The sequence below is a fragment of the Lissotriton helveticus genome, chromosome 3_1 (genome assembly GCF_964261635.1).
Source record: "Lissotriton helveticus chromosome 3_1, aLisHel1.1, whole genome shotgun sequence".
Taxonomy (NCBI): domain Eukaryota; kingdom Metazoa; phylum Chordata; class Amphibia; order Caudata; family Salamandridae; genus Lissotriton; species Lissotriton helveticus.
In genome coordinates, this window is record NC_136061.1 from 164,421,215 (window position 1) to 164,448,822 (window position 27,608).

Here is a 27,608-nt window from a genome sequence, read left to right on the forward strand (position 1 = left end):
ACTCCAATACATCCACCCAATCCAATCCACCCTACCCAATACAGTTCACCCCATCCCAATGAAATTCACCTCAATCCAACCAATCTACCCCACTGCATTCAAATCTACTCCACTTCACACCAGTCCACTCGACCCCACGCCAATCCAATCCACCGCACTCCAATTCAATCCACTTCATTCCACCCTACCCCACTCCACCCCATTCTAGTCCACCTCACACCAATCACATTCACCCCACTCCACCCCACTCCAATGCACCTCACACCAATCCAATCCACCCCATCCCAATCCACCCACTCCAACCTAATCCACCCCATCCAGTCCAACCCACTGCAATCCACCCCCCTTCAGTTCAGTCCTCCCCACTCAATTAAATCCATCCAGCTCACTCACTACACTGTACTCCACCCCACTCCTATCTAATCCACCCACTCAGTCCAATCCACCACACTCCAATCCAGCCCACCTCCCTCCACACCAGTCCAATCCAACCCCCTCCATTCCACACTAATTCACCGACTCCAAACCAGAAACACACTACTCTAACCCCATCCACCCACCCCAATCCACCCCTCTTAAACCAATCTAATCTACCCATTTCAATATACCTCTCTCCAACCCAATCCACCCCATCTAGTACCCCTACTTCAATCCAACTCACTCTGCTCAATTCAACCTACTCCGCCCCAATCCAATCCACCCCAATCCACTCCACTTCATTCCACGCCACTCCACTCTACGACACTGCACTCTGCCACTCTCTGCCACTGAACCACTGAACTCTACTCCCCTCTACTCAATTCTATGACACTCTACTCCACCTGCTTCACTTTATGACACTCTACCTCCCCAACTCCACTCTAGGACACTCCACGCCACTAACGTCTATCCATGCTGAGCAGTAGCCACACTTATGTACAGTAAGGCAAAACCACATTGCCAAAGCCAGTATCTCTTTTATAGGTGAGGCCTATTAGCTTTGCCAATGTTTGTTTTTATTTTACATTTGTGTGGTCTGGACTTAGCACCCCTTCGCTAGGTGACCGCTGAATTTGCTCTAATATTAGCCTGGTTCCAGTCCTTGACCTTGACCATGCTGTATAGGAGGCGTCCACTTCGAACAGGATGGGACATCAGGCTGCACTGAACTATTTTGTTTCAATAACAAATCGTGTTCTGGTTTAGGAAACATTTGGCGCGAGCTAAAAGTCATTGTGACCTCTGACATGTCTCTGTCTCTTTAATCATGGCCACTTCCTCCCCTCCGGCCCCTGGACTTTGCTGTGATGTGACTGCTGTGCGCTGCAAGGGGCAGAGTCCAGGTCCTGTTTATTACCCAACAACAGGTATCTGTGCGCCCTATTAGAAAAGGAATGAGACCGTGGCCGTCACCGTCACGGCGTGACGTCCCCTGAATATCAAGTGCCCGCGGACTTTGGTACCCGAGGCTTCACGTGAACCTCAAAACGTCTCAAGGAGCGCCGCGGCTTGAGGCGACAGAGAGGAACAGGGGGGCTTGAAAGGAAAGAGCTTCTTATACCAGACCAAGAACCTGTTGTTTCTCTTCTCCGTGGACGAGGCTGCGTCAATCGTGGACATGGACTATTTGAAAGCCAAAGAATTCCTCTCTCCAGCGTCGCTAATCAGGTGAGCCTGGCTTTGTTTAGACTCTAGAGAGACTTGTATTTCTTAAGCACCCTTTAATTGTTTTCATTTAGCGCTTCGTACCAGACTTCTGAGCGCTGTAAATAACAGATGTTGCTATGAATATGAAGGCATTTGTATAACGCACAGCTTCTCAGTGGAGTATCCCGGCGCATCAAAAACTAGTACCTAACTAAAGTACCCAATCAAAACGAGTACCTAATTCGGGTATTGCCAGCTCGTGTGACGTCAGACAGGTATACAGAATGATTGTTTCATTGCATGGCCTCATCGTACCTGCAGACCGCTTCATCTGGGTGGACGTGGGCGATGTTACTAAAAGACAACCCCAGAGTCCTTTTATATTATCTCAGGCTGCCCCATTACACCGCTCCTCACCATGAGAATCGGTCAGGGGGTTGAGCAAGGGAGGTGCTGGTAACATAAGCAAAATTATGCATGGGTATGTTTAACAGGGAGATTTTTTTTTCTTTAGGGTTTCGTGTGATATCGGAGAGGGCCTGTGTGTTCTTGAATCCTCTCCATTGGCTTTTCTAAATGTGAATGTCGGTGGAATACACATGGTCTGGGACTGCCGGCCACCCCCCGCCTTAACACACAGATTACATTACCCATTTAACAAGTCAACACATATTTCTTTGGAAGGCAGGGGGTCTGAGACCCCCTGGCCGTATTTATTAAAATATGAAACAAAATTAAAAATTTTAATAAAATAAACATTTATACAATTATTAAATGCAAATTTCAGAACATTAGATTTACATCCATTTCGACATGATATGATGGGCTAACCTTAACAAGTAGCTAATACAGCGTGGTTCCTAACCGAATCTAACATCCTGAAATTAAATTTGCATTCTAATCATTTTGGTCCTACGGCAAGGTCGCTAACCGGTGTCAGATCCTTTTTACCAGCTACGCTCTCACGTCCGAGATGCGCATGCGCAACCAGGGCCCGTTTACCCGCGTGCGCTCCCTGAACTCCATTTAACCATAACAGGAGGGCCCTTACACTCGCACACCTTGATGACGTCATAGTGTATGTGAGGGGTGGCTACCAGCCTGAGGAAAGCGTAGACTCCCTCCCCCGCACTCTTCTAAGCGATGGATACTTGCCCCTGGAGTTCTGGGAGAGACCAGTGGCCCCTCCCCCTGGGCGGCCCCTTTCGTGAATGGGACCGCCTCCCCCTAAGGACCTTAAATTGCTGCTCACCGATTATGACCGTACCGCCAGATCCACATAATAAATACGACATTACTAATCTAAGAGGGAAAAAAGGCCTAAGGAAAAAGAGTTAATGCCACAGCAAAATACACCCAAACATATACATATTTACATTTGCCTGTAAACGGGGAAAAGAGCCTAAGGAAAGAAAACATTTACTCCTATGACATTGCATAGCGTTACACCGTATACCTACCAGTGTCCTCACCAGAATTCTGCTACAAGGGGATGGAGGGTGGGTAAAATTAGACGGTCCCACGGTGGGGCGAGGAGTGAGCCTGGGAAGCGCGGGCACAAAGAGGCCGCTTTCCGCGCTCCTCAGGCTCTTAACCCCTTCGAGGCTGCGGTCCCGCCCTCCTGACCCGGAAACGCAACAACCGCTTCCGGGGCAGGTGCGGGACGCGCAACCAACCAAGGATCGGCTAGAGGGGGGGGGGGGGGGCCGGGCCCAGCCATGTGTGCGTGGGGGCCGATTGGCCCCCCCTTTTCTCATGGTCTGGGACTGCCGGCCACCCCCCGCCTTAACACATAGATTACATTACCCATTTAACAAGTCAACACATATTTCTTTGGAAGGCAGGGGGTCTGAGACCCCCTGGCCGTATTTATTAAAATATGAAACAAAATAAAAAATTTTAATAAAATAAACATTTATACAATTATTAAATGCAAATTTCAGAACATTAGATTTACATCCATTTCGACATGATATGATGGGCTAACCTTAACAAGTAGCTAATACAGCGTGGTTCCTAACCGAATCTAACATCCTGAAATTAAATTTGCATTCTAATCATTTTGGTCCTACGGCAAGGTCGCTAACCGGTGTCAGATCCTTTTTACCAGCTACGCTCTCACGTCCGAGATGCGCATGCGCAACCAGGGCCCGTTTACCCGCGTGCGCTCCCTGAACTCCATTTAACCATAACAGGAGGGCCCTTACACTCGCGCACCTTGATGACATCATAGTGTATGTGAGGGGTGGCTACCAGCCTGAGGAAAGCGTAGACTCCCTCCCCCGCACTCTTCTAAGCAATGGATACTTGCCCCTGGAGTTCTGGGAGAGACCAGTGGCCCCTCCCCCTGGGCGGCCCCTTTCATGAATGGGACCGCCCCCCCCTAAGGACCTTAAATTGCTGCTCACCGATTATGACCTTACCGCCACAGGCCAGCATAGTTGACCGACTATCTGGCCCCCCCCAAAGACTACACTGCAAAAAGGTCATATCCTCCTCGCAAAGCCCTCTACCCATGCTAAGATGTTCCTTATGAATAGGGCATTCCCTGACTCTGTTAAATGGACCCCGTCCCGCACATAGAACTGCTCTCCCCAGATGCACCCATGAGGTATGGTCTGTAAGACCGGAGTTCGGAATAGCGTGTCCAGTTTATTGTTGACCCTCTTTACCGAGTGATTCAACGCGCTGACTGAATCCACCCCCTCCACTGCAGTCTCGGTATCAACTGAGACCACACAATAGTGCAACCTGGTAACACTTTTGCTAGCCACCCTGCTGCTGCTATGATTTCTTCCAGGAGGACCCTTCTCCCCAGATCCGCTAAATCATTCCCCCCTAGATGTAAAATCACCGCTGAGGGAGGTGAGCTGTGTCTCTTGAGTAGTCCAGACATATAATCCCTGAGCTGACTGAGGCGAAGCCCCCCCCTGCCGTGAAAGGAGACCATACAACCCTTGTTCTCCGCCCTCCGTCTACCCGCTCCTGCAAGGAAAATAGGGTTAGCACGTTTCACATATGAATGGCCAACTACCCACACTACCAAAGTCTTCTTTGTGTCATCCTGCCGGTTCCGTGATGTTGATGGATGATTGTGATGATCCTCGCGCAGTTTCCGTCCTGCGTCACAGGCCCGAGAAACTGAAAATAAACCAGACAAAAACAGCAGGCGTGAGAAAAGGTGGCGGCTGAGCCTTACAACATGTGCAACCGCACGTAACGCTTATATGCATTAGAGGACCACCTCCAAATCCTTTGAACACTATTTGTACTCAAGCCTCGAGCCATGGCTTCCGTGGCCGCCCCTATCCGGAAAGAGTGTGTCCCAAATTCCTTGTGGTTAAAGCCTGCCTTGGCCATGCTCATAGCTAGGACTCTTTGAAATTGAAACCTGGTCAAGGGGGTACCATCCTTATGCATTAGCAATGCTCCCCTAGACTCCTCCGCTCGCTGCCTAATCAGTGCCTCCACATGTGCCACCGGGCAGCACGGGTTGTTCTGTGCCCGGTGTAACACCAGGCTTTGACCCCTAGCCTCCTGGTCAGTCTTGGTTTTTCTAATGTGAACCCGAATCGTGTCGCCCCTTACGTTGACATCATGCAGCTGAAGGCCGCTTTCACTATCCAGCTTGTTGCCTGCTACCAGTTCGCCTACCCTAAAAGCCCCATAAAAATTAGACGGCCCCACGGTGGGGCAAGGAGCGAGCCTGGGAAGCGCGGGCACAAAGAGGCCGCTTCCCGCGCTCCCCAGGCTCTTAACCCCTTCCAGGCTGCGGTCCCGCCCTCCTGACCCGGAAACGCAACAACCGCTTCCGGGGCAGGTGCGGGACGCGCAACCAACCAAGAATCGGCTAGAGGGGAGGGGGCCGGGCCCAGCCATGTGTGCGTGGGGGCCGATTGGCCCCCCCTTTTCTTCTTCATGCTCTAAAGGGGGTGCTTGAAAACATACCTGTGTAGTACATGTTGGGGATTGCTCATCTTGGTGTAGGTACCTATGAGATCGCTAGTGAAGTTTCAGAGAGTTATGAGACAGCTCTGCCTGTGCCCTCCTGCTCCACGGTCAGCCACAAATGTCATCTCTCTCGGTCCTCTCTATGTACGGTGACCAGATCTTGAGAATCAAAAACTGGGACGTTTTGCAAAAATAGAAGAAGGACTACAATTTTACTTCAATGGAGGGATGCAGAATGACAGCTCTCATCAACATAGGAACACATAAGAGGCATTAAGAAAATAAATAAAATGTAATTTGTAAAGCCAGCATCATACCTGTTATTAAAGTGCCTAACAGCTGCTAACTAGCACAGTTTTAGAACACCTATAAGGTGCCCCATTACTGGTTTCAGTTGCCCCCCTCTACAAACCGGGACATGAGCCACAATTGCTGAGATCTGCCAGGACAGCTGGTGAAAAACCGAGACTGTTCGGGCAAATCCGGGACGTCTAGTCACCCTATCTCGATGGGCTCAGCTCTGATTGGAAGCGTCACCAGTTTCACGTTCTTCTGGGCGTCCACCTGTGTGTCCGGTATGGTGAAAACACATCATGGTCTCACCTCGTACGGGTACTGTGCACCAGGCTCTCCTGTTCAACTGGTGTGGCCCTATCTTGCATTTCCTCTAGGAACGAGCTCGCCCGGTCTCACCGCACATGAGACTTCTTGCATTATGAGAGCATCATTATGCGGAAGGGTATATTATGAGAGATTATTTTACATTGGTCATATCTGGGCCGTTTTACTTCTTTTACTGAGTGAACACCTATTCTAAAGTCCCTTTGGGAGTGCCTTTTTCCCACGAGAGAGAGTCCTTACCGTCACCACTCCTAATTTATGGACAACCCACTTTTCCAGTGTCCATTCATCCACCACGTTAAAACAACAGAGTAGTGGATCGCCCAACTCCACTCTCCTTTGCCAAACATTGAGTATGTGCTTACTCGCCCTGGTCAAAGCGTCAACCTCCCTGCTTTCCCCCTTCCACTTTATTCAGAGTCCCTTCCATGTCTCCGGCGACCCAGCTTTGTTTGGTGTCCACAACTTTCTTCTGACATCTGCCGTGACCTTCTATTTGCCCACTGTTGCAACCAGCACTGCTCCATCACTGTTCTTGGTGGTACCTTCTCTGCCACCTTTGAGCAGATCCACAAAGATCTTCCAAAACCCACTCCTCCCACCCAAACCCTTCTCTTCTCACCATTGTTTATAATATGCATTTACTCTGTAAACTCTCTTTGAGTAGATGCCTTCCTCATGCACCCAGCCGCATGTTTAAAACCTCTCACTAACCCCCAGGCTGCGTCTAATCTGGCATCTTCAGTTAACAACAATGGTTTCTTGACCTTTTCACCATTTTTTTTCTAACTTGGTCCCTTATGTCATCCTGAACTTCTTTGTGATTTTGCGTGGTCACCAGGCCGGGTTCCAGGAATTTTTTATCTGGGTGGGCCAAGGGTGAGTTCCGTTGGACCAATGCAGGCACAATTTATAACAATTCTGAAGGTAGACTACAAGCCCTAGAGCTACACATGGACATCGATTCACCAAAATGCCTGGGGTAGCGGAAATGAAATCACACGTCCTTGAACTTAATAACATCACAAGAAGTGAAATCATATGACCTTTGACCCTCAAACTTCTTGCGAAGTGATGTCACATGACCGTAACCCTTATGACATCACAATAATTGACAATGCTGAAGTTATAATAAAAATATGACTAATAAAATAACACAACAGAGAAAAATGTATGTTTTAGGTACCATTCGCATTAGGGTGCTGATGTAATATGCAAGGAGGTCATTAATCGTTTCTCTTAGTATTACATGAAAAATGATGTGTTCATCTGAAGAGGATAGAGTACCACCAAACATACAACAGCACCGGGAACCTACACGTTTTTATAATTCAAACTGTCATTATTTAATAGTTTCCCTATGGTATACTGCAATAAGAAACGTATTGATAAATCACAGGGCGAGACAAAAAGTGATTTGAATAACAGAATGGTAGTCATGTTTACATGTGTTAATTAATGTAAAGTTGACCATTTTTTTTAAAATATAAACTCTATAATTGGCCTAAATTATTCTTTACTGTTAATACATTTTGATTTAAGATCACCTGCAAGGTTACACTCATGTGAAGCACAAAGGCGAAGGTTTTATTCAGACAATTCATTTTTCATGTATTCACAATAATGAAACATTGCAACAAATTGTTTCAAAAAAGTTTCTTTTTTAGCATTTTTTTTATTTAATCAGAAGATTGCACATTGCACTGCTGAATTTATTAATCTTACAAAATCTAACGTGTGATATTCCAGTCCCAGTGGAAGCGGCAAAAAGTAAACAGTGTCCATGAAGATACTGTTTGCATGCTCTTCTTGGAGTCGCGGCTGGTGATTTTTGAAAGTGGCGGCCTGTAATACTTGCCCTGAATTGTAGAGTGAAGCGAGTGAGCATGATATCGTCTAGCGAGGGTTACGGGGGCGCCTCCCCCGATGAACATTTTGAAAAAATGGGACCAGATAGTGCATTTTAAAGCAGGGTTTTCCCATACATTTAATAAAAAGCCATATGCTCTGCTCTCATTAAATATTGAAGTCTTTCATGATGTTCTAGGCCAATGTATCCTGATGTTCCCAAGAGTTCAGCACATTTTTCCCCCAAATGTGCTAGATGTGTTGCCATTTGTCAAGAATACCTCCATTGTGCCAGATATGGTATATTTTCATTGGTGCTCCACATATGCCATATGTGACCCTTAAGTTCAAAAATGACATACAGAACTTTGCCATTAGTACCACCCATAAACCATGGGTGATCCTAAATCAAAAATGATCCCTAGTATATTAGGGCCAGCACTTTGTCACGTTCCTTCTCAATCCAAATACACAGATTAACATATCCACCACTCAAATTCCTTTCATATTTTCACTATACTAATTCACCACTAATCTTTATCAATTCCGGCGTAGCATGCTACTCGCCAAAAAAGCGATTCGACGCCTCGTCAGGGGTAGAAAGCGCTACATAAATGCAATTACAGTAAAATACAATAATTGTCCCCTCTTATATACCTCCTATATAACCTGGTTGTCCTACTTCACACTAAAAATTACCTTCGGTGTGCCAGCAATTTGACACAGTGACTACAATACCAAGACTTTTGTTTTGTGTGCCATCAATATTCCAAAGTTGCCCCTATGCCACGAAGTACATCTAGTATGCCAATGCCAGCATTTTGTCATAGGTGTCCTCATCTTATACATGCTTGTCGTACAAAGAACTGCCTCCAGTGTGCCAGTACCAAAATTTTACCATGGGTGTCTCTTTAAGTCACAAATTACCTTCAGCATGCCTGACTTAAGGGCATACTCACAAGCATAACACCACATTCTCACTTATATTCACTCATCCACAATCACACTCTCATTCATTCTCACTAACATGCACTCATTCATTCTCACTCACAGTGGTGCTCCCTCACTGCCACTCACTCTCACTCGTTGTTCACGTCATACTCATTCATTCTTACTGACATATTCTTACTTTTTTTCATTCACTTTTTTTTCTCACTCACATTTATACTCACTGACAATAAGGTTGGGGAAGAAACTCAGACCTCCCTAAGGGACAGAGGTATATCATCCAAGGAAAAAACCAGACATAAGTCCATTGAGGGCCCAAGCAACAAGGTGACCCCGAATAGACAACAGCACCCTAGGGTCGAAATGGCAGCAGTCCCAGAATCACCACTGAATAGCAACAAAGATCGCATCAAAATAACAGCATCACAGATCAAGAAACAAATAGCCAAATGAAAGCTAGAAAGAGCCACAGGCCCGAACAGAACACCACCAATACTGTACAAACATGACGTAGATTATTGGAGCAAAGCACTTGTTTCAGTCTTCAAGGACATACAAGAAACACAAACAATCCTTGAATCATGGAAAGGATTGACGACCTGTCCAATCTATAAACAGGGTGACAAGAGCAATCCCAACAATTACTGACTTGTCACCCTAATCGACAAAGAAGCCAAGAACTATACAGGAATGATCCTGGAAGAACTAACATCCTGGGCCTCATCAAAATCCATCATCCCCATAAACCAGACTGGCTTCCTTAGAGGACTGGGAACCACTACTTACATTGTGACGCCAGCTTTGCTGATGGATACGGCCAAAGTGGGGAAAAAATCCGCTATTCTTATGCTGCATAGACTATAGCGCAGCATTAGATCACGTAGTCCATGCCAAACTATGGCAGAAATTGGAAATGTGGGGGATTCCAAAAGCCCTCCTAAAATTGATATTACTACACACTGACACCTGGGTCAAGATCAAGCTGGGAGCTGGGACGCACCTTCAAGGCGAATCAACACCTCCAGAGGACTAAAACAAGGGTGCGTTCTAGCACCCCTGCTCTTTAACCTCTTCATGGCTGACCTTCCTGGAAAGCTGGACAAGAGCAAATCACATGCCCTAAGATTGGGAAAAATGCCCCTGTCCAACCTTTTATATGCAGACAATCTGGTGTTAAGTCGTACACCAATTGGCCTGCAACACTCCCTGAATACCATTAACAATTTTTCACAACGTAAAGCAATAAATATCATTTTAAAGAAAACAAAAATCATGACAGTGAATTATCATAGGAGGAAAAAGATTAACTGGTATTTGGATGGGCAACGCTAGACCGGGTAATCAACTACAAATACCTCAGAGTCACATTGGACAGCAGAGGCTCATACAAACCCCAACTGGAGGCCTTGCGACGGAAGGGCATCACAAGCTCCTTAGCAATGAAGCCTTTGAGAAAAGTCCTGCCAGACTTAACCCTCGACCCATTCCTACAGGTCATTCGAGCAAAACTAAAACCAATGCTAACGTATGGGAGCAATGTGAGGCAGAGATGCAATGGCCCTGGATAAAACAATCAGCAGCGCTTACAGAGCAATTTTTCATATAGTGACCTACGTGTCCTCCGCCCAAATATGCTTAGAATTTGGTCTATATAAACAATCAGTCGAAAGGAGCGGGGGGAAATATAAAAAGTTATCATAACATCAGAGGCTCTGAACCAGAAACTCTTAACTTGCACATTTGGGGAGAACTGTCATACTGTGAAAAATCAACTGCCAGAGAGTATCTGCTCGATTCCCTAACAAGATTGAGACTAACCAATCTTTTGGCTGCCCCTATAGCTCACCAGAATTTCATAAAGGTTGGAACAAAAGTAATGTTAGAACTGGCTATTTCTGGTAGGCTAAGGCTGACACCAAAGCCAGGCAGAAACCACCATTCTAGTCAGGGCAAGGGAGTCACACGCCAAGATAACCCCTGCTCACCCCCTTGGTAGCTTGGCACGAGCAGTAAGGCTAAACTCGGAGGCAATGTGTAAAGCATTTGCGCCAGCACACAACAGCAACAACATCCTAGGCACACCACAAAAGGAACTCCACACAAGGGTATGTAAAAATAACTTTTGTATTGTCAAAACACATCAGATAGTAATCACACATGTACATTGTGCCAACTGGCACAGGCAATATTCACAAGGGATTATGTACAAGACAGGGCCACCAGGACCACTGTCAGGAATCAACACTTAGCAGAAATAGCACTTTGTAGATCATAGAAAATAGGATATAAAATCACTGTAACACAAATTAGCAAGTATAGCACACAACCAGTAACTACTGGTAACAGGTAAGTACCACCTACGCAACCCTAACCACCTTAGGAGAATGTCACGCAGGGGACCAGGACCTCACTAGGACCACCTGTACTGGAAAGAACAACCACCTAAGAATAAAATACATTTAGGAGTATCAGCAAGAACACATTACACATGATGCATCAAAACACATTCAGAGGTGCAGGGAAGGAAAAACACATGATGCATAAACCAACACATTCAGAGGTGTAAAATCAAGGAAGACACATGATGCATAAAAAACATTCAGAGGTGCGAGAACATAACTCAATAGCGCAAAAACACATGATACATAAAAACATTCAGAGGTGTAAGATCAAGGTGCGTAATCATATTAAATGCATTACATTTCCTAGCACCACACCACATTGCGCAAAAGTCACATTAGGCAATTACCATCACATAGATAATCACATTGCGCCTAAATAAAATCCGATACCAGCCCCCATCTAATAAAGGGACTAAAGAGCCCTGTGTCCAGAATGTCAGGGCGCGCTGCCAATGCAGCGCCAGTCAGGGGTGTGCCACCGGCGCAAAACCTAAACGTTGCAGGTGCCCACTACTTGCTGGGCACCTGGGAACAATCACAAGACCTAAACGGTGCAGCTGCCCACTAATTGCTGGGCGGCTGGGAATCCAAAACTGCGACAGGGTCCTCACTGACCCTAGAACAGAACTGCGCCAACTGTTGGAGCCAAACAGGCTCTGAAAACACTTGTGTCCACGTTGGAGCCACACAGGCTCTGACATAACACATGCCCCAAACGTTGGAGCCACACAGACTCTGAAACTAAACAGGTCCCCCCTCACACTGGGGGCAGGGCACAGGTCCTCCATATTACATCTGTGCCAAAACGCGGGAGCGGCCTGCTGCCATCTGGGGCCGCTCCGGACACAGCGCGGTGCCCTCTGGCACCTCTTCAGGGAAGCAATGGGGCCCTAGGAGCACACTGGCTCCTTAACACTAGGCCCGCCATTGGAGTCCCCCCTCTGGGGACTCAGGATCAGAAGAAATGCCCCCTGAGCATCGGAGCCACACAGGGCTCTAGACACGACAATGCTCCTGGGGCGCCAAATAAACTGCCCCTTCAGCTCTGGGGCCTCGTAATAACCCACTGTGCCCCTGAGCCCCTCTCAGGGACTATTAAACAAATATGGGCCCGGGTTGGAAGCACTTGGGCTCCGTCTAAATGTTGGGGCGGCCCACTGTCATCTGGGGCCGCCTTACTTCCATCCTCGTCCTGGTGCCGTCTCCCGGCACCAACAGCAGCCCCTCTGGAGCCCCCCGGCCCTTTTTACTCACCGGGCGGCTCTCTCTGGGGACTCCACTTCTCTTCGGACTGGCTGCATAGGCGGCGAGGCTTCTCTCACAGCGTGGGGCTCCTCTTCGGGAACGGAGCCCCGCCGGTATCTCCAGCCACCTCTTTTCTGGGTGCGGGGCTCCCCCTTTGGTCACGGGAGCCCCACAGCGGCAGGCGCCATCTTCCTCTTGGCACCAGCATTTCCGGTCTCCCTTCCTTCTGCGTCAGGTGCCGGGCCGGCAGCCATTCACAGTGCGGCCCGGAAATGACGTCACGCGGGTGTCCCGGGCCGGTCGGCGGTGATTTCTCAGGACAGTACCGAGGGGTGGGCACCCTCGAAATCAAAACAAAATAGAGCAGCGAGGTGGGCACTCGCAAAATAATTAAATAAACGGGCAAAGTCGCAGGGTAGGCACCTGCCAATCCTCACGCAAAATGCTTGACGGCGACACACTCGCACTACAGCAAAAAGCGCTCTCAAGCGCTATGGGACCAAATAAAGCGCTCTCCCAGCGCTATAAGCAATAAAGCAGCCCCCATGAGTGAAGGGGCAGGAGAGCCAGGCAAAGGGATCCCCAAAAGTCCTGGGCAGCAAAAATATGGAGCAAGCAGCGCCCAAGGAAAAAGGAAAGCCCTTCAGGTGTCCAAGTCCATCAAGGTCCCTCAGCAAAGTGAAGCAAAGGGGACCCAGTAAAAGGTCTCCAGAGTCCAGGACATCAGCAGTCCATCAGGTATCCAGGGGCTGGGCAGGGCCCAGGGATTCCCCTGGGCCCAAGCAGCAGCACGCCCCTGGCAGGATTCAAGTTAGAAACAAGAACCTTTTGGAAGGGGACACAGCCCCTTTTTATACAGAGAAATCCTTTGTCTAGCAGGGTGCAGGCAGTGTGAGAACCAGCTAGAACTGGTTATAGGGAATTCCTTTCACTGACCAGGCTGGGGACATCAAACGCACCCCAGGGGGTGGAGCCAGCATTGTGTGGGGAAAACCCAGCCTCACTCAGGATCCTCAGACCAGACAGTCAATCCACAAGCAGGCCCAGGCTCACTCCTCCCCTCACATCAGCATGCTAAACACTCCATTCACCACCGGGGCAGACCCTCCCAGACTCTCGGAGCCAGGCTCACCAGCCAGCCTCAGCCAATCACACGCCAGACACAAATTACACAAATATGCCAACTTCTAAAAGTGGCACTTCTACACTAGACACAATCATGCCGCATATACCATTGCGCAGCATCTCACGAGTTCGCACATACCAAACTCGACCCTGCACTCCCCACACATCAGGAACTACCATGGCCATACATATTCCCCATTCATTCCTATGGGAGGGCAGGTCACTCACCACACATACACAGAGAGCTCACGCACTTTACACTGTACCACAGAGAAAAAGTGCGCCAAGGCCTAAAATCACCAACACCAGGTTCCAGAAACAGGCTAGGAAAAAGCAAAAAGTTTCGGGGCAAACCTGCCAAAAAGGGCCAGGTCCAACAAGTAAAAAGAATTACATCTATCGCAGGAGACAAAGAAACACTGGCTAAAAGGGTACATGGCTGGACGGTGCTCCAACTTGACATCAGAACTGAGAACTGGGTGCTGTCTTCCACTCACATTGTATTATCAGCAAGCTCAACATAAAAGATGATATACACTGATATCATTTATAACTTGCTGTACAAATTGAAAGAAGGATGGATTTTATGTGGTTTTTAAATGTATCAATTATGATTTGATATTGTGAGTTTTAATTAACTAAACAATAAAAATTACTTACTCTGACTATAGCCTGGAATGTACTTGAACAAGATATCAGAATATGAAATGCTCTCATTTGTAACCTTGCTGTAGTTGTGAGAATAAATTCAGCCCAGAACAATACCTTAAAGAAGATGAACGGATTATTTATTTTACCACACCTTCTGGCAGAGAATAGATAGACACACATACGCTAGTAGGTGTTGTACTTCCACATTTATTCTTAGATAATGGTCAGACATCTATGATTCCCTTGTGGCTGCTTATGCAATGAGGCATACAGTGCCACTATGGGAATAGTATAATGTATGCCACATCCTGCAATATATTACTGCGTGCATCATATACAGACTAAAATACATAAACTCCCTCAGAATCCTCACACAGAAACAGACTGGTCTGGTGGACTAATGTGTCCACTGTAGGGGACTGTGTTCGACCTCATGGTCACATGTTCAAATCCTGGCTGGTCCACTCAGCCTTTCATCCTTGTGAGGTCAATAAAATGAGTACCATTGAATTGGGTAACAATAAACATCTGTCATTAAGTGCCAGGATACACTTGGGTGAACGTGAACTTTACAAATATACATGTTATGTTACATAATTGAGGTGCAAAAGAACACTCAGGGCCCTAGTGCCACTGCACCTGCTACATCATTGGCAGGTAACAACCTGTGATCACTCCCCCAATACACACTGCCCAAATGCAGCTTGCCTCAGACATGAGGTAGGGTTGCCACAGGGCCGTTTTCTTTCGCCATGAATATTTTAATGTGTCAGCCAGTATAAAAATAGAAAAAATCACCCTAAATTAGCATTTTTCCCCTTAACAGTGCATACTTGGAACAGTATTTATAAACAATGCACTTTAAAATGTGCTCTAGAGTTTACTTAATTACACCTCCCTAGGGTTGCCACCGGCTGGTACAAAAATAAGCCAGATCACCTAAAGCCAGTATTTGTAGCCGTTATCTGTACATAATTCAAACAGCAAATATAAATAGAAAACACTTTTAAATGTGTTCTCGGACTGTAAAGATTCCTGACTATTAAATATAGTAAATACAGACAGAAAAGTAATGTTACAAATGTTTATATATTCAATTTTATTCCTATTTATATTTAGTATAATGTCCATGCCTTTGCACATCCTTAAAACAATTACAATTGGCTTGTATTTTTCTTATGGAAAGGTGACGACGCTACCCAGACCAATAACTAATGTAAATAAAATGAAAAAGCATTACAACGTTTTGCCATCCACATGGCTTCTTCTGCCATTCCTCATGGCTTCTTCTGCCGACTGGGAGGGTCAAAGGTCATGTTTGGGTGGGCCAGGTCAGGATCATTTGGGATAGAAGTCACATCATACGCAGATGATACCCAAATGATCCTTTCCTTAGATGATACTACTTCAGATATAGAAACTAACTTCAGCGAATAAAGCAATCTTCAAGAAACTGCAGGTGGTACAACATGTGGCTTCACGAGTGGTGCTTAAACTCCCACAAAGATCGTCAGCATCTGCGGCATTGAAAAGTCTGCACTGGCTCCCGGTGCACAAGAGAGTTCTCTTTAAGATACCCTTGATTACCTTTAGAGCCAGGTTGAGTTTAGGACCCAAGTATCTGGGAGGACGCTTTACTCCTTACACTACTACTAGGTCCCTCAGATCATCCTCTGCCAATTTGCTTAAACCCCCCACTTTCAAATTGAAACGAGAAGGAGAAAAAACTGTGGCAGTTCTTGGGACCAAAGAATCCCATTTTAGGAAGGCCATGAAGACGTGGATCTGTACTGCCCCAGATGAACTATGCCTTTCCTTCATTTAGCACTCTGTTGGTTATTCTCACTCCCCTCTGGGATAGCGCCAGGATACTCCTAGCGGAGTGACAGTCGCGCTTTATAAGTAGCAAATTACAATTACCACAGCCCCACATGCTTGGATTTCAGAGCATGCCTCAGATTTTGAGTTGCTGAACCATTTTCCTTCTCTTCTTTCTCATTCACAACTATCACAAATAGGCGATGAGTAAATCGAAGGGTTCACGTCCCCTCCGATAATATCCTGGTATGCATCAAAGACACTAAGGGAAAACCCCTAATGGTGTGCTGCTATGCTTGATAAACATCTCCTAGGCTGTCCAAGTGCGGACCTCCCTAAGGCACTGTGGTACAGAAATACGGGTTGCATGACACAGCGCCTTCTGTCAGTGGCAGAAACTCAAATTGTTGTGCCTCCCCACTCTACACTCCACTCTGGGGTGATTGCACCAAGATAAGTGGTAATGTAATGCTGTTGTTACTCACTTAGGCTAAGATCAACAAGTAATTAGTACATCTCCACAGTAGCCCCACACATAGTATGATCTCTCCAGACCATTTAACAGCTTCCACAGCTATGTGGGATGTGCTCCTTCTCTCTGGGTATCAGGAAAGGCTCTGGTCGCTTCTACACATCTCTGGTAAGGGCTGGCCCTACTCTGAGCGTGAATCACTGCAAGCCAGTGGAGAAACAGAGGGGCATATATACAAGCCCCTATTGCCACCACAACGTCACTTTTTCCGACGTGGTAGCGTTAGGTGCATAGCCCTATTTACAATGCAGCGTTAAGTCACTTATCATGGCTTAACTCTGCCTTGTAAATAAGGCCCCCTTTCACGCTATGGTTAGCGTGAAAGGGGTGGGCAGTGGGCGTTGTGGTGGGAGTTCCACCGGAACACCATTGATGTTGGCGCATCTTCCTTTTACACAAGGGCAGCGTGCATAGGAGGCAGCGCCAAAATTAAGACCAGGGAAAACCTGTTCTTAACTTAGTGAAACGAGGAGCAATGCATAGTTTCTCCTCATTTTTGCTTTTTCCATGTGTGCTGCCTTGTGCACCACACACGGGAAAAGCAAACTGCCATGAATTGTTTAATTACAGGATGGTCCAACTTCCTGTACATAAACAATCTGTAAAAAAAAAATGCAATTTTGGGACTTTCATTTGTGTTGCATGAAGCAGCACACATAAAAGTGACAGAATGCTATTTTAGGATTGTTTAGGTGCAGGAAGGGACGCCATCCTACACATAAACAATCGTCCCCTGCACGGAGACATCCTTGCACTATGGTGCAAGGGTGCCTGCATTGGCGCTACACTGCTAACTGTAGCGTAAGCGCAGGGGTAAAAGCAAGGCTGCATCATATCCTCAGAAGTGTCGGAGTGAGGCATTAAGCCATGAAGGACAACGCCTTACTCCGCTACTTCACTTGTACATATCCCCTTGAGAGTGCTATTTCAACGGTATTTCCTGATGCAATCCCATGATGACAGCATGTAGTGTTGCTGACTTCCGGGTGCTCAAACTTCTTGCATCTCCTGCATCTTTTGCACATCTCATATATAATGCGTTTCTTACCTAGGTGCTCTGATGAGTCTGTGCGTTGTCGCCTTATGCTGAGTTTAGGATATCACAGAGGCATCTTTGGGGCAGAACTCAAAATGCACAGGTCTGTCCCTCTACGGGCCATAGTTAACTGCCATGCGATCCATATTAGCCCTTGCAGAGTGGCCCCACTTGCCATAAACTGTTGCACCACCGCAGTCCCTTGCGGAGTGACCCCACCTTTTATAAACCGTTGCACCACTGCAGTCCCTTGCAGAGTGGCACCACCTTCCATAAGCTTTTGCACCACCGTGGTCCCTTGCAGAGTGGCACCACCTTTCATAAGGTGTTGCACCACCGAAATACCTTGCAGAAAGGCATTACCCTTCCATAAACTGTTGCACCACCGCAGTCCCTTGCAGAGTGGCTCCACCTTCCATAAGCTGTTGCATCACCGCGGTCCCTTGCAGAGTGGCACCACCTTCCATAAGCTGTTGCACCACCGCGGTCCCTTGCAGAGTGGCACCACCTTCCATAAGCTTTTGCACCACTGCAGTCCCTTGCAGAGTGGCTCCACCTTCCATAAACCGTTGCACCACCGTGGTCCCTTGCAGAGTGGCTCCACCTTCCATAAACCGTTGCACCACCGTGGTCCCTTGCAGAGTGGCACCACCTTCCATAAGCTGTTGCACCACCGCAGTCCCTTGCAGAGTGGCTCCACCTTCCATAAGCTGTTACACCACCGTGGTCCCTTGCAGAGTGGCACCACCTTCCATAAGCTGTTGCACCACCGCGGTCCCTTGCAGGGTGGCTCCACCTTCCATAAACCGTTGCACCACCGTGGTCCCTTGCAGAGTGGCACCACCTTCCATAAGCTGTTGCACCACCGCAGTCCCTTGCAGAGTGGCTCCACCTTCCATAAGCTGTTACACCACCGTGGTCCCTTGCAGAGTGGCACCACCTTCCATAAGCTTTTGCACCACTGCAGTCCCTTGCAGAGTGGCTCCACCTTCCATAAACCGTTGCACCACCGTGGTCCCTTGCAGAGTGGCTCCACCTTCCATAAGCTATTGCACCACCGCGGTCCCTTGCAGGGTGGCTCCACCTTCCATAAACCGTTGCACCACCGTGGTCCCTTGCAGAGTGGCACCACCTTCCATAAGCTGTTGCACCACCACAGTCCCTTGCAGAGTGGCTCCACCTTCCATAAGCTGTTACACCACCGTGGTCCCTTGCAGAGTGGCACCACCTTCCATAAGCTGTTGCACCACCGCGGTCCCTTGCAGGGTGGCTCCACCTTCCATAAACCGTTGCACCACCGTGGTCCCTTGCAGAGTGGCACCACCTTCCATAAGCTGTTGCACCACCGCAGTCCCTTGCAGAGTGGCACCACCTTCCATAAGCTGTTGCACCACCGTGGTCCCTTGCAGACTGGCACCACCTACCATAAGCTGTGTTGCCTGTTTGACTGACGCTGCTGACAAAGGTAGTGGCCCACTTGCAATGTAAGGCTTCAAAGATGTTTGCAAAGGTAGTTTATTAGAAACACTACACACATCTGATTGCAGCAGCTGCTCAATAGTTTAATAGTAATATTTCATTCTATGTTGTATGTCAAAGATCCTGCTTCCATGACCTCTCATTGACCTCTAAACACAGGTTAAACTAACAAGTACTCCCACATCGTTCTATCTTTATGCCTATGTTTAGCCAACTGCGGTCTCCAGGATGCTAAATAACATCTTTTTCCTTGGTGTGTTGTAGGTCTTCACTCTCGTAAAGAGTTTTGTGTTTTTGCATTATAGGTCTGTCTCTTCTGTCAGTTCAGAATTAACAAAAAGGGTTTGGGCACCTCCCACCCCACCCCAAAGGCCGTTCCGTGTGTGCACGCACAATCGAAACACCAAGAAGGGGGTCACTGCAGGCACGCTGCGGGAGCTAGTTGCAAAGGTGAGTGCCACCATTGTGGGATGACGGTACTCCTATAGAGTGCCTTATTGTGTCCGAAAGCCACAGGGGGTAACACCGTCATTACCAGAAGAGGAGTCCAGGCAGTACCAAAACACCTCAATGAATTATTATTAGGCAGTAGAGTTCTATGTGATTCAAGGATAACAAGCTCGTCCTTGTAACAAGTCTAGCCAACTACAGGATCCGTGTAGTGAGAGTGGAAAATCCAAGCACACGGAATTCCCAAGCACCTCCGTTTGGGGTTTGAGTTTCAGTAGACAGTGAATTCAAACTGGAAATGCTGAGGAGAGGTAGAACATAAAAATATTTAATTAAAATAAAATAAATAAATACATTCAAAATATTGTTTAGTCAGTTTTAAAACTTCATGTAAAGAAACAGGATTTCATTCTAGTCACCTACAGTTGCTTAGTTAACATACTTTTTCAAACCACCACGTTATTCTTTCCACTGTGTTGTTCAATAGCGTTCTATTTCTTCTCTGTTCTCTCTCTCTGTGCGCCAAACAAGGGACAGGTACACCCGCAGCATCTGATTGAGAAGTGAGTGTTCTCGCAATAAAGTCCTTTCTACACACATTATGCATCAAATTACATTCAGAACACATGAGGTTCAAGTGTAAAGCCACAGCGCCTGGACATGCCACAGCGTCGGTATATGCCACAGCATTGGTACATGCCACAGCATCACCACACGCCACAGCGTCGGTACATGCCACAGCATCGGTACATGCCACAGCATTGGTATATGGCACAGTATTGGCACACGCCACAGTGTTGGTACATGCCACAACATCGGTACATGCCAGTGTCGGTACTTGTAACAGCATCGGTACATGTCACAGCTTCAGTACATGCCACAGATTCGGTACATGCCACAGCATCAGTACATGCCACAGCATCGGTACATGCCACAGCGTCGGTACATGCCACAGCATCGGTATATGGCCCAGTATTGGCACACGGCACAGCGTCGGTACATGCCACAACATCGGTACACGCCACAGTGTTGGTACATGCCACAGATTCGGTACATGCCACAGCATCAGTACATGCCACAGCATCGGTACATGCCACAGCGTCGGTACATGCCACAGCATCGGTATATGGCACAGTATTGGCACACGGCACAGCGTCGGTACATGCCACAACATCGGTACACGCCACAGTGTTGGTACATGCAACAGCATTGGTACATGCCACAGTGTTGGTACATGCCACAGATTCGGTACATGCCACAGATTCGGTACATGCCACAACATCGGTACATGCCACAGCATCAGTACATGCCACAGTGACGGCACATGCCACAGCGACGGCACATGCCACAACATCGGTACATGCCACAGCATCGGTACATGCCACAGCATCGGTACATGCCACAGCATCGGCACATGCCACAGCATCTGTAGGAATGGCTCTCGAAGGAGTGCTGAGTGCACTCTTGTGGGACTGAACCCTGCGCACCTGCAGAGACTACAGCAACTCGTATCTGAGTAGACATAATCCTTAACTCTCGTGGTTGTGGAGATGCAGTTAGATATTCTGGCACCATTTTACACAGAGGGTACGAGGGGGGTACAGCCCCCACCTGCCAGTGCAGTACAGGTGATAAAGCCAACATGATAGGCCTGAGGAGAACAGTTGCTCTAGACCTTACACTTTGGAAAGATACAAGGTTCAGGGGTGAGGGTAAATGACCTTGGGCGACCTACAACTTGCACAGCGGTCCACCCTGAAGGCTTCTTGGCTCTATACTTATCTCACGTGGTGGATGAAGTCATGCAGAATTCACTTTCTCTCCGGGGAACTTGATGAGATTCAGCAAGCTTAGGTTGTGGTAGGGGTGGGTAGAGTAGCAAGTCTTCTGTCGCTGCACCAGCCTGGAGCTTCAGGCTTGAAATAAGGTGGGAAATCATTCCATTTACCTTCTGTGTCTTTTACCTCACAGCAGCAGCACAACGTTTCCACGTTACAAGAGTAGATTCCCTACTTCTTTGGAGAAGTCAGTGGCCACAACCCAAGTTTTATTCAGAAACAGTGTCTGTCGTGGCCCAAGTTAATAAGCCACTCACATTCAAAGTGGTCTCTCAAAATGTAAAGAAACCGGACCCTTAAAAGTCCACCTTTCCTCAGTTGCATGAAAGCCATTTACAAAATAGCCCCCATCCACGCTGGCTTCCCTGGGGTCAATACGCAGCCAGGAACATGCACTGTGCTGCGATTCTTCCCCAGCCAGCCTGCAGTCAGTCTGCTGCTGGGCTCTTGCTCCATGGGCAAATCCTGGATGTGGGATGACAGGAATCCACCCATGGTGGATTACAGACCGGGTCAGTCGATAACAGTGGAGTGGCCATCAAGGGGTCAGGGGAGGTCAGCTCAGAGATCAGGAATGGACAGGCCACTGGACCACAGGAGGATCAGGTGGGGTATTAGGGCAGGACTGCTGGAGGAGTGGTCTACTGGGAAGTGCAGTTGTCGTGGACCCTCCACTGGGTGACCCAGTAGCCCGAGAGCCACAAACCCCTTGCATAGAGTTCGTATTTAATATAGACATGTGGGGATTATCTAAGCGCATATGGTAATCTGAGTGGGTAAATAGTGTGCCCACAGGGAGTTAGAATGGGCAAATATCAGTCTATTAGTGTACAGAGTATTTGCTGAAGGGAGGGAGGTAATGGTTCTTCAAGAAGACAGATGTGGCAAACATTGTGATGAGGCAGCTCACGTGAGAATTTCTCCCTGGTATTCTCACGACATAAATGAATACAAATATGATGAAAGGAATGGATGTTACAAGTGACTGTGACCCCAACTAAACAAACCCACAAGACAAAACCACCAAATGTAAAGGATGGGACATATTTCTGGGTTATGTTGGAATTTAGAACACCATAACACTTACATCCCTACAGTATGGGCATCAAAAAAACGAAATGATGGATGGAACGTTTGAATTAATCTCCGTCACTGGTGATTGCAGAGGGCGCATCCCAATCTATTGTTTTTGCCTCCTCATTTGGACCCAGCCATATGCAAACCAGCCTTGACCCTACTCCTCATGGGAACAGGCCAGCCCAAACTGCCAAGTCAGGTCCTCCCTGAATAGGAAGACAAGCACCCCAGTTTTAACTATATTGTGGCTGGTGATAAACAGACTGCTCCCCGCCATACAAAAAACCTGCCGCTCAGCCACGCACAAAGTACAATATATACAGCAGGCTAGACCGCCCACTGGTCACGTTGGGCTTGGCAAAAATCCAGAGTGCATAATACCTGGGAAGATTTATTTTGGATCACTCACTATTAAGATAGAGTACAGTGGTGAGCGGGCACAGATCTAAATCCCACATGGCGAATCAAACCAGAGACATTATAAGATAGGTCTTTAAATTGGGCATCCAAGCATCCATAGACACTTACATGAAATCAACTGGGGGACAACAGCCACCAGAGCTACAGAGTGGGGAGCATTAAAGGAAGTTGTTATGGGAGAATTCCAGAGGTAAATTAGCCAGAATAAGAAGGCACCTACATCAAGATTTGACTCACTAGGAAGAGGGACTAGTGTGGCTGCAGAGACAGGGCCCAGAAACCCAATGAATAAGGCAGCATTGTTGGAAACTAGGGATAAAGTAGGGCAAATCTGGGGTGCATTGGATACATTTACTCTCAGGGAACACAGGCAAAAGTTACATAAAGAAGGAGACAAGCCTGGGAGACTACTGGTCTGGTTGCTGGAGGAGAAGAGGCCTGTTTCCTTGATACTGTTCCAGCAAAGGCTGGATGGCACCGTGGTGGTCTCCCTGATGGGAATTAACAGAATCCTTTACCAGTATCTAATAAAGTTATATAAAGACAGAGAATATCCTGTGAATTGCTGAATGATACCTTTCTGGGGCATGTACAGCTTTCAAAACTCACTGGAGACCAAAGGGCTGAGCTGGAGTTAGAATTCCAAAAACAAGAATGAGTTGTAGACAATCTGGTGTTGCCTTGGGGAAAGGCGCAAAGGTCTCCTACAGAGGTTTATGACACGTTTGGTGCGCAGCACTTAGATAACCTACTAGAGGTGTTTAGAGAGGCCAGACAGATTAGTATCCTGCCAGAGACTCTGAGAGAAGCCATAATAACTATGATGCAGAACTTGATAAGGACCCACAAAACTGAGGTCACACTAACCTCCATTGATAAACAAACATTTGCAATGCAAGCGGTCTCGCCTTTGGGACTTTATATGTATTTAGCTATGCAGCATATTAACCTGGGTGCTGAAACATCTACTATTCTTTAACATTTGAGAGAAAGTAAGCACCAAACTGCGTACAACACCAGGTATGGGAACACATGGAGAGAAATATTGCCTTTCAGCTGGAAATTGTATAGTCCAAAGCTCTATTTTTAGTATAAAATCAGGGCCTTCAGTGGTCATATCACTGAAAATACAAGATTTGAAAAATATACTATGATCTACAGGTGCTCGTGGAAGGCAAGTTCTATGGACTAGAATCTAGAGAATGCTAAATGGATTCTGGTATTTTCATAACCTCTGCTGGTCGTTTTCTATCAAGACCGTTAAATAGAGGCAGTTGAACTGAAAAAAAAGTCCCTAAGCGGAAGCAGACAAGTCCTAGGGCTGATCTCCAGAGCCCACAAAGTACATACACATATAAGTATATACTAAAGTATATACAAGAGGTATCGAATGCTCGACCTAATAATACAGATGCAAAAATCTTCTGGTCAATAGACTGGCCCTTTGCGATGGAACTAAGGAGCGTGATGCATGCATGCGAAAATAGTGTGCAAGAGAGGGTGCACGCAGTGTCCATGTACACTGATGACACACTGTATTGACACACTGTAGTCAATCTCACTGTAACTGAGGGAGCATGATGATTTCCGTGGTGTCTCTGACCTGCTTATCAATAGTGAAAAAACAGTTCTGTTCCCTCTGAGAGGACTGGTGGACAGGCCCTGGAGGAACTTCCAGAGACGGGGCTAAAGAGTCAAAGAGTCAAAGAATTTATATAGCGCACTACATACCCAGAGGGTCTCAAGGCGCTAAGGAGGGGGGGGAGGATTACTTGTCAAATATCCACGTTTTAAGTTGCTTTCTGAAAGCTAGGTGGTTCTGGGTAAGGCGAAGGTGAGTGGGGAGTGAGTTCCATGTTTTAGCAGCCAGGTAAGAGAAGGATCTGCCTCCCATGGTGGTCTTGTTGATGCGAGGTACAGTGGCGAGGGCAGGCAGAGCATTTTACCTTGGAGTCCAAATGGCTTCTATGCCTGAGAAACAATTCACATATAATATGGGGAAAGTCCTACGGGGATTGAAGGCCTCAGATCAGTTCTGGAAAACTCTGCTTGGTTCCATCATGGGCAGAGTAACATTAGCAAAAATACTAATGCTGCTGCGTTGCTTGTATACTTTAAGAAATACTTTTTGTTCGATTACCAGATCAACCTGGAAGGAACCAGCCAGTCTCTTAGTCTCATCAGTCTGGGCAGGTTGAAAGAAGTAGGGTCTGACCTGGCATTCTGAAGAGGGACAACGAAGAAGCAGACCTGGGTTGGCCAGACCCAGAGCTTTATTACGTGGCAGCACAGCTACAGCACGATGCATTGTGGTACACGAAGGGGGATAGTTGGAAAAGAGACTTCTCAGGGGGTTACTGGAAGGGGATGAAGGTGTGCCTGATGAGGAGGAAATATTTGTCTAAGGAATACCCATTTGTTGTGCACCCGGTAGTCTCAGGATGGGAGGCAGCCATTAAGAGGATCTTGCGTTGCCCTGTTCTCTAGATCATTACTAATTTGGTGGCCATAGCCTTTCAGGTGAACCAGCAGAGATGTGTCCATGGCCAAATGGAGAGGGGGGGGGGGGTTGGTGCCAGACCTTGTGGACAGGTACCTAGGAGAAACATTCATCACATTTGAGGCATGGGAGGCAGTCGGGGTGGGGTGGGCTAATACCTTCAGTTTTCAAACCTCACAAAAAGGATCCACAAGATATGGACAGACTTTCCTGCCACTCAGGTGCCCTGCTTGACTCTAGGGTAGTGATGGAGTAGGTAAAGGATGGGGGCTGGTCTACTGGTTCTACAGGGCACTAAAGATTGACCGGAGGCAGCCGTCCCTGAGAGTCTGGGAGTAGGGTTTGTAGGAGCTTCTGACAGGCAATGAGTGGGAGAGAGTGTAAACACTTGCAAGAGGTGACAAATAATGCTAGGTTTATTGACACATTGCCCCTATTTGCACCAGATTTCCCTGACCCCACAATAGCTATTCAGAATTTATCTATAAAAATCATTTACCTGCCCACATTGTGGGGAACTTGGGGTGGTCTATTTATGTATGCTCTGGAGTTGCAGGATACTAGTGAGCTATTGGTGCTATTGGTAGCAGTATTGGAGACACTGCCTACTGCCTGCTGCCAACAATACTCAAAAAATCCAATGTAGATTCACTGCACTGGCACTGTTGACAGTACGAAGAATAGCAATCCAGTGGTTGTCCCCCAAAAACCCCACAGTAGATGGAAGGAGAAAATAAATGCTGGAGTGGACTTTACCAAAGGAACTGCCTATGAGGGCGGTGAGGTTGGACTAGGGGCAGAGGAGGATTTACACAAATGGGCTAACATGAGTAACATGTAGGGGATAACTTGACACACGTGTAGATGGGAGGGGATACTAAAGAGGGGTTTAAAAGAACTATCCGATATATCACACAACCCATCAGAAAGGAACAAGAAACAAAGGACACATGAAGGGGAAACAGTGGAAATGCCTTGTATTACTGGCTGTTAGATGTGATGTTACCTTATCTTAAAATGATATATAAAAAAGATCAAACTTTTTTTGCCCGCTATCTTGACGTAGGAAATAGATCACCATAGATCCCCTAATCTGACTTCTCTTTATCTTTTAGGCAATGGATGCTCTCATGATTTCGGGGCTCGTTGCCCTAGTGCTGGATGAAGACGGGACTCTTGTAGACAGCGAGGAATTCTTCGAGATGGTGGACGACAATACAACCTTCATGCTCTTGGAAAAAGGCCAAAAGTGGACAGCAGTCAAGGTGTGGCTCCAGCAGTTCACTCATACCTCTTTATTATAATACAGTGATCTTCTCGTGTTCATCCCAAGTAGCCTCAATGAAATATTGTGTCAGCCATTAATTGTCTTATTTTAACCACGAAAAGCTCAGCCAGCCAGTTGCTCCCTTTGCAGTTTTAATGGGAGAAACTGGATATAGCAGAATGGAAAGTAAAAGGACCAATGTGCTAAACCTTGTGCAGTGTTGCTTGAAAATCAGCAGCATAGCGTTGCCAGATGGTAAAACGTTGATATGAGCCATATTTATGTTTGCTCACGCGCTACAGCATCATCAGCCACGCTTATGCTAAAAAAAAGCTATTTTAGCAAAAAGATTTTTAGCGTGATGCTAAGTGTTGTGCTATGGTGCACAGATGATCCAGTACTGCTTTGCATGACATTTGTCTTTGTGCTACACTGCATGTACAAATTTCAATGCGAGGACTTACCTTAAATGTAAGACTACCGCATAATATTTTGCTTACCCCTCGGTTGCGCCTGCTTTCATTGGGCATTTGGACGCAAAACCACCTCATGCCATTTTAGCAGAACTGTCTGCATCAAACCCCTGGTTATTTGAGCTTCTCCTGACTCATTAGCCCTGCAAAGCAAATCCATTTTGCGATGCGCTTGTATCAACTTTTCAGCGCAAATCTATATTCTATGCTGTAAAGTTAATTGGCACTGTTGCTTGTGTTGCTTTGAGTCATGCCTGCTATAAATAATAGTTAACCTGGTACTAGGACCACAGGTATTCCT

The 27,608-nt window shown here is 47.0% G+C and overlaps 1 protein-coding gene across 1 annotated transcript in view; it reads left to right on the top strand.

The window, feature by feature from the left end:
- The first annotated feature begins 1,361 nt into the window (after positions 1 to 1,361).
- CIDEB (cell death inducing DFFA like effector b) overlaps positions 1,362 to 27,608 on the top strand; it is a 53,993-nt gene continuing 27,746 nt past the window's right edge. Inside the window, exons 1-3 of the mRNA XM_078679476.1 lie at positions 1,362 to 1,647; positions 19,588 to 19,732; positions 26,683 to 26,832. Coding sequence (XP_078535602.1) covers positions 1,598 to 1,647; positions 19,588 to 19,732; positions 26,683 to 26,832 — 345 coding nt within the window. The 5' untranslated portion in view covers positions 1,362 to 1,597. The remainder of the gene's footprint in view (positions 1,648 to 19,587; positions 19,733 to 26,682; positions 26,833 to 27,608) is intronic.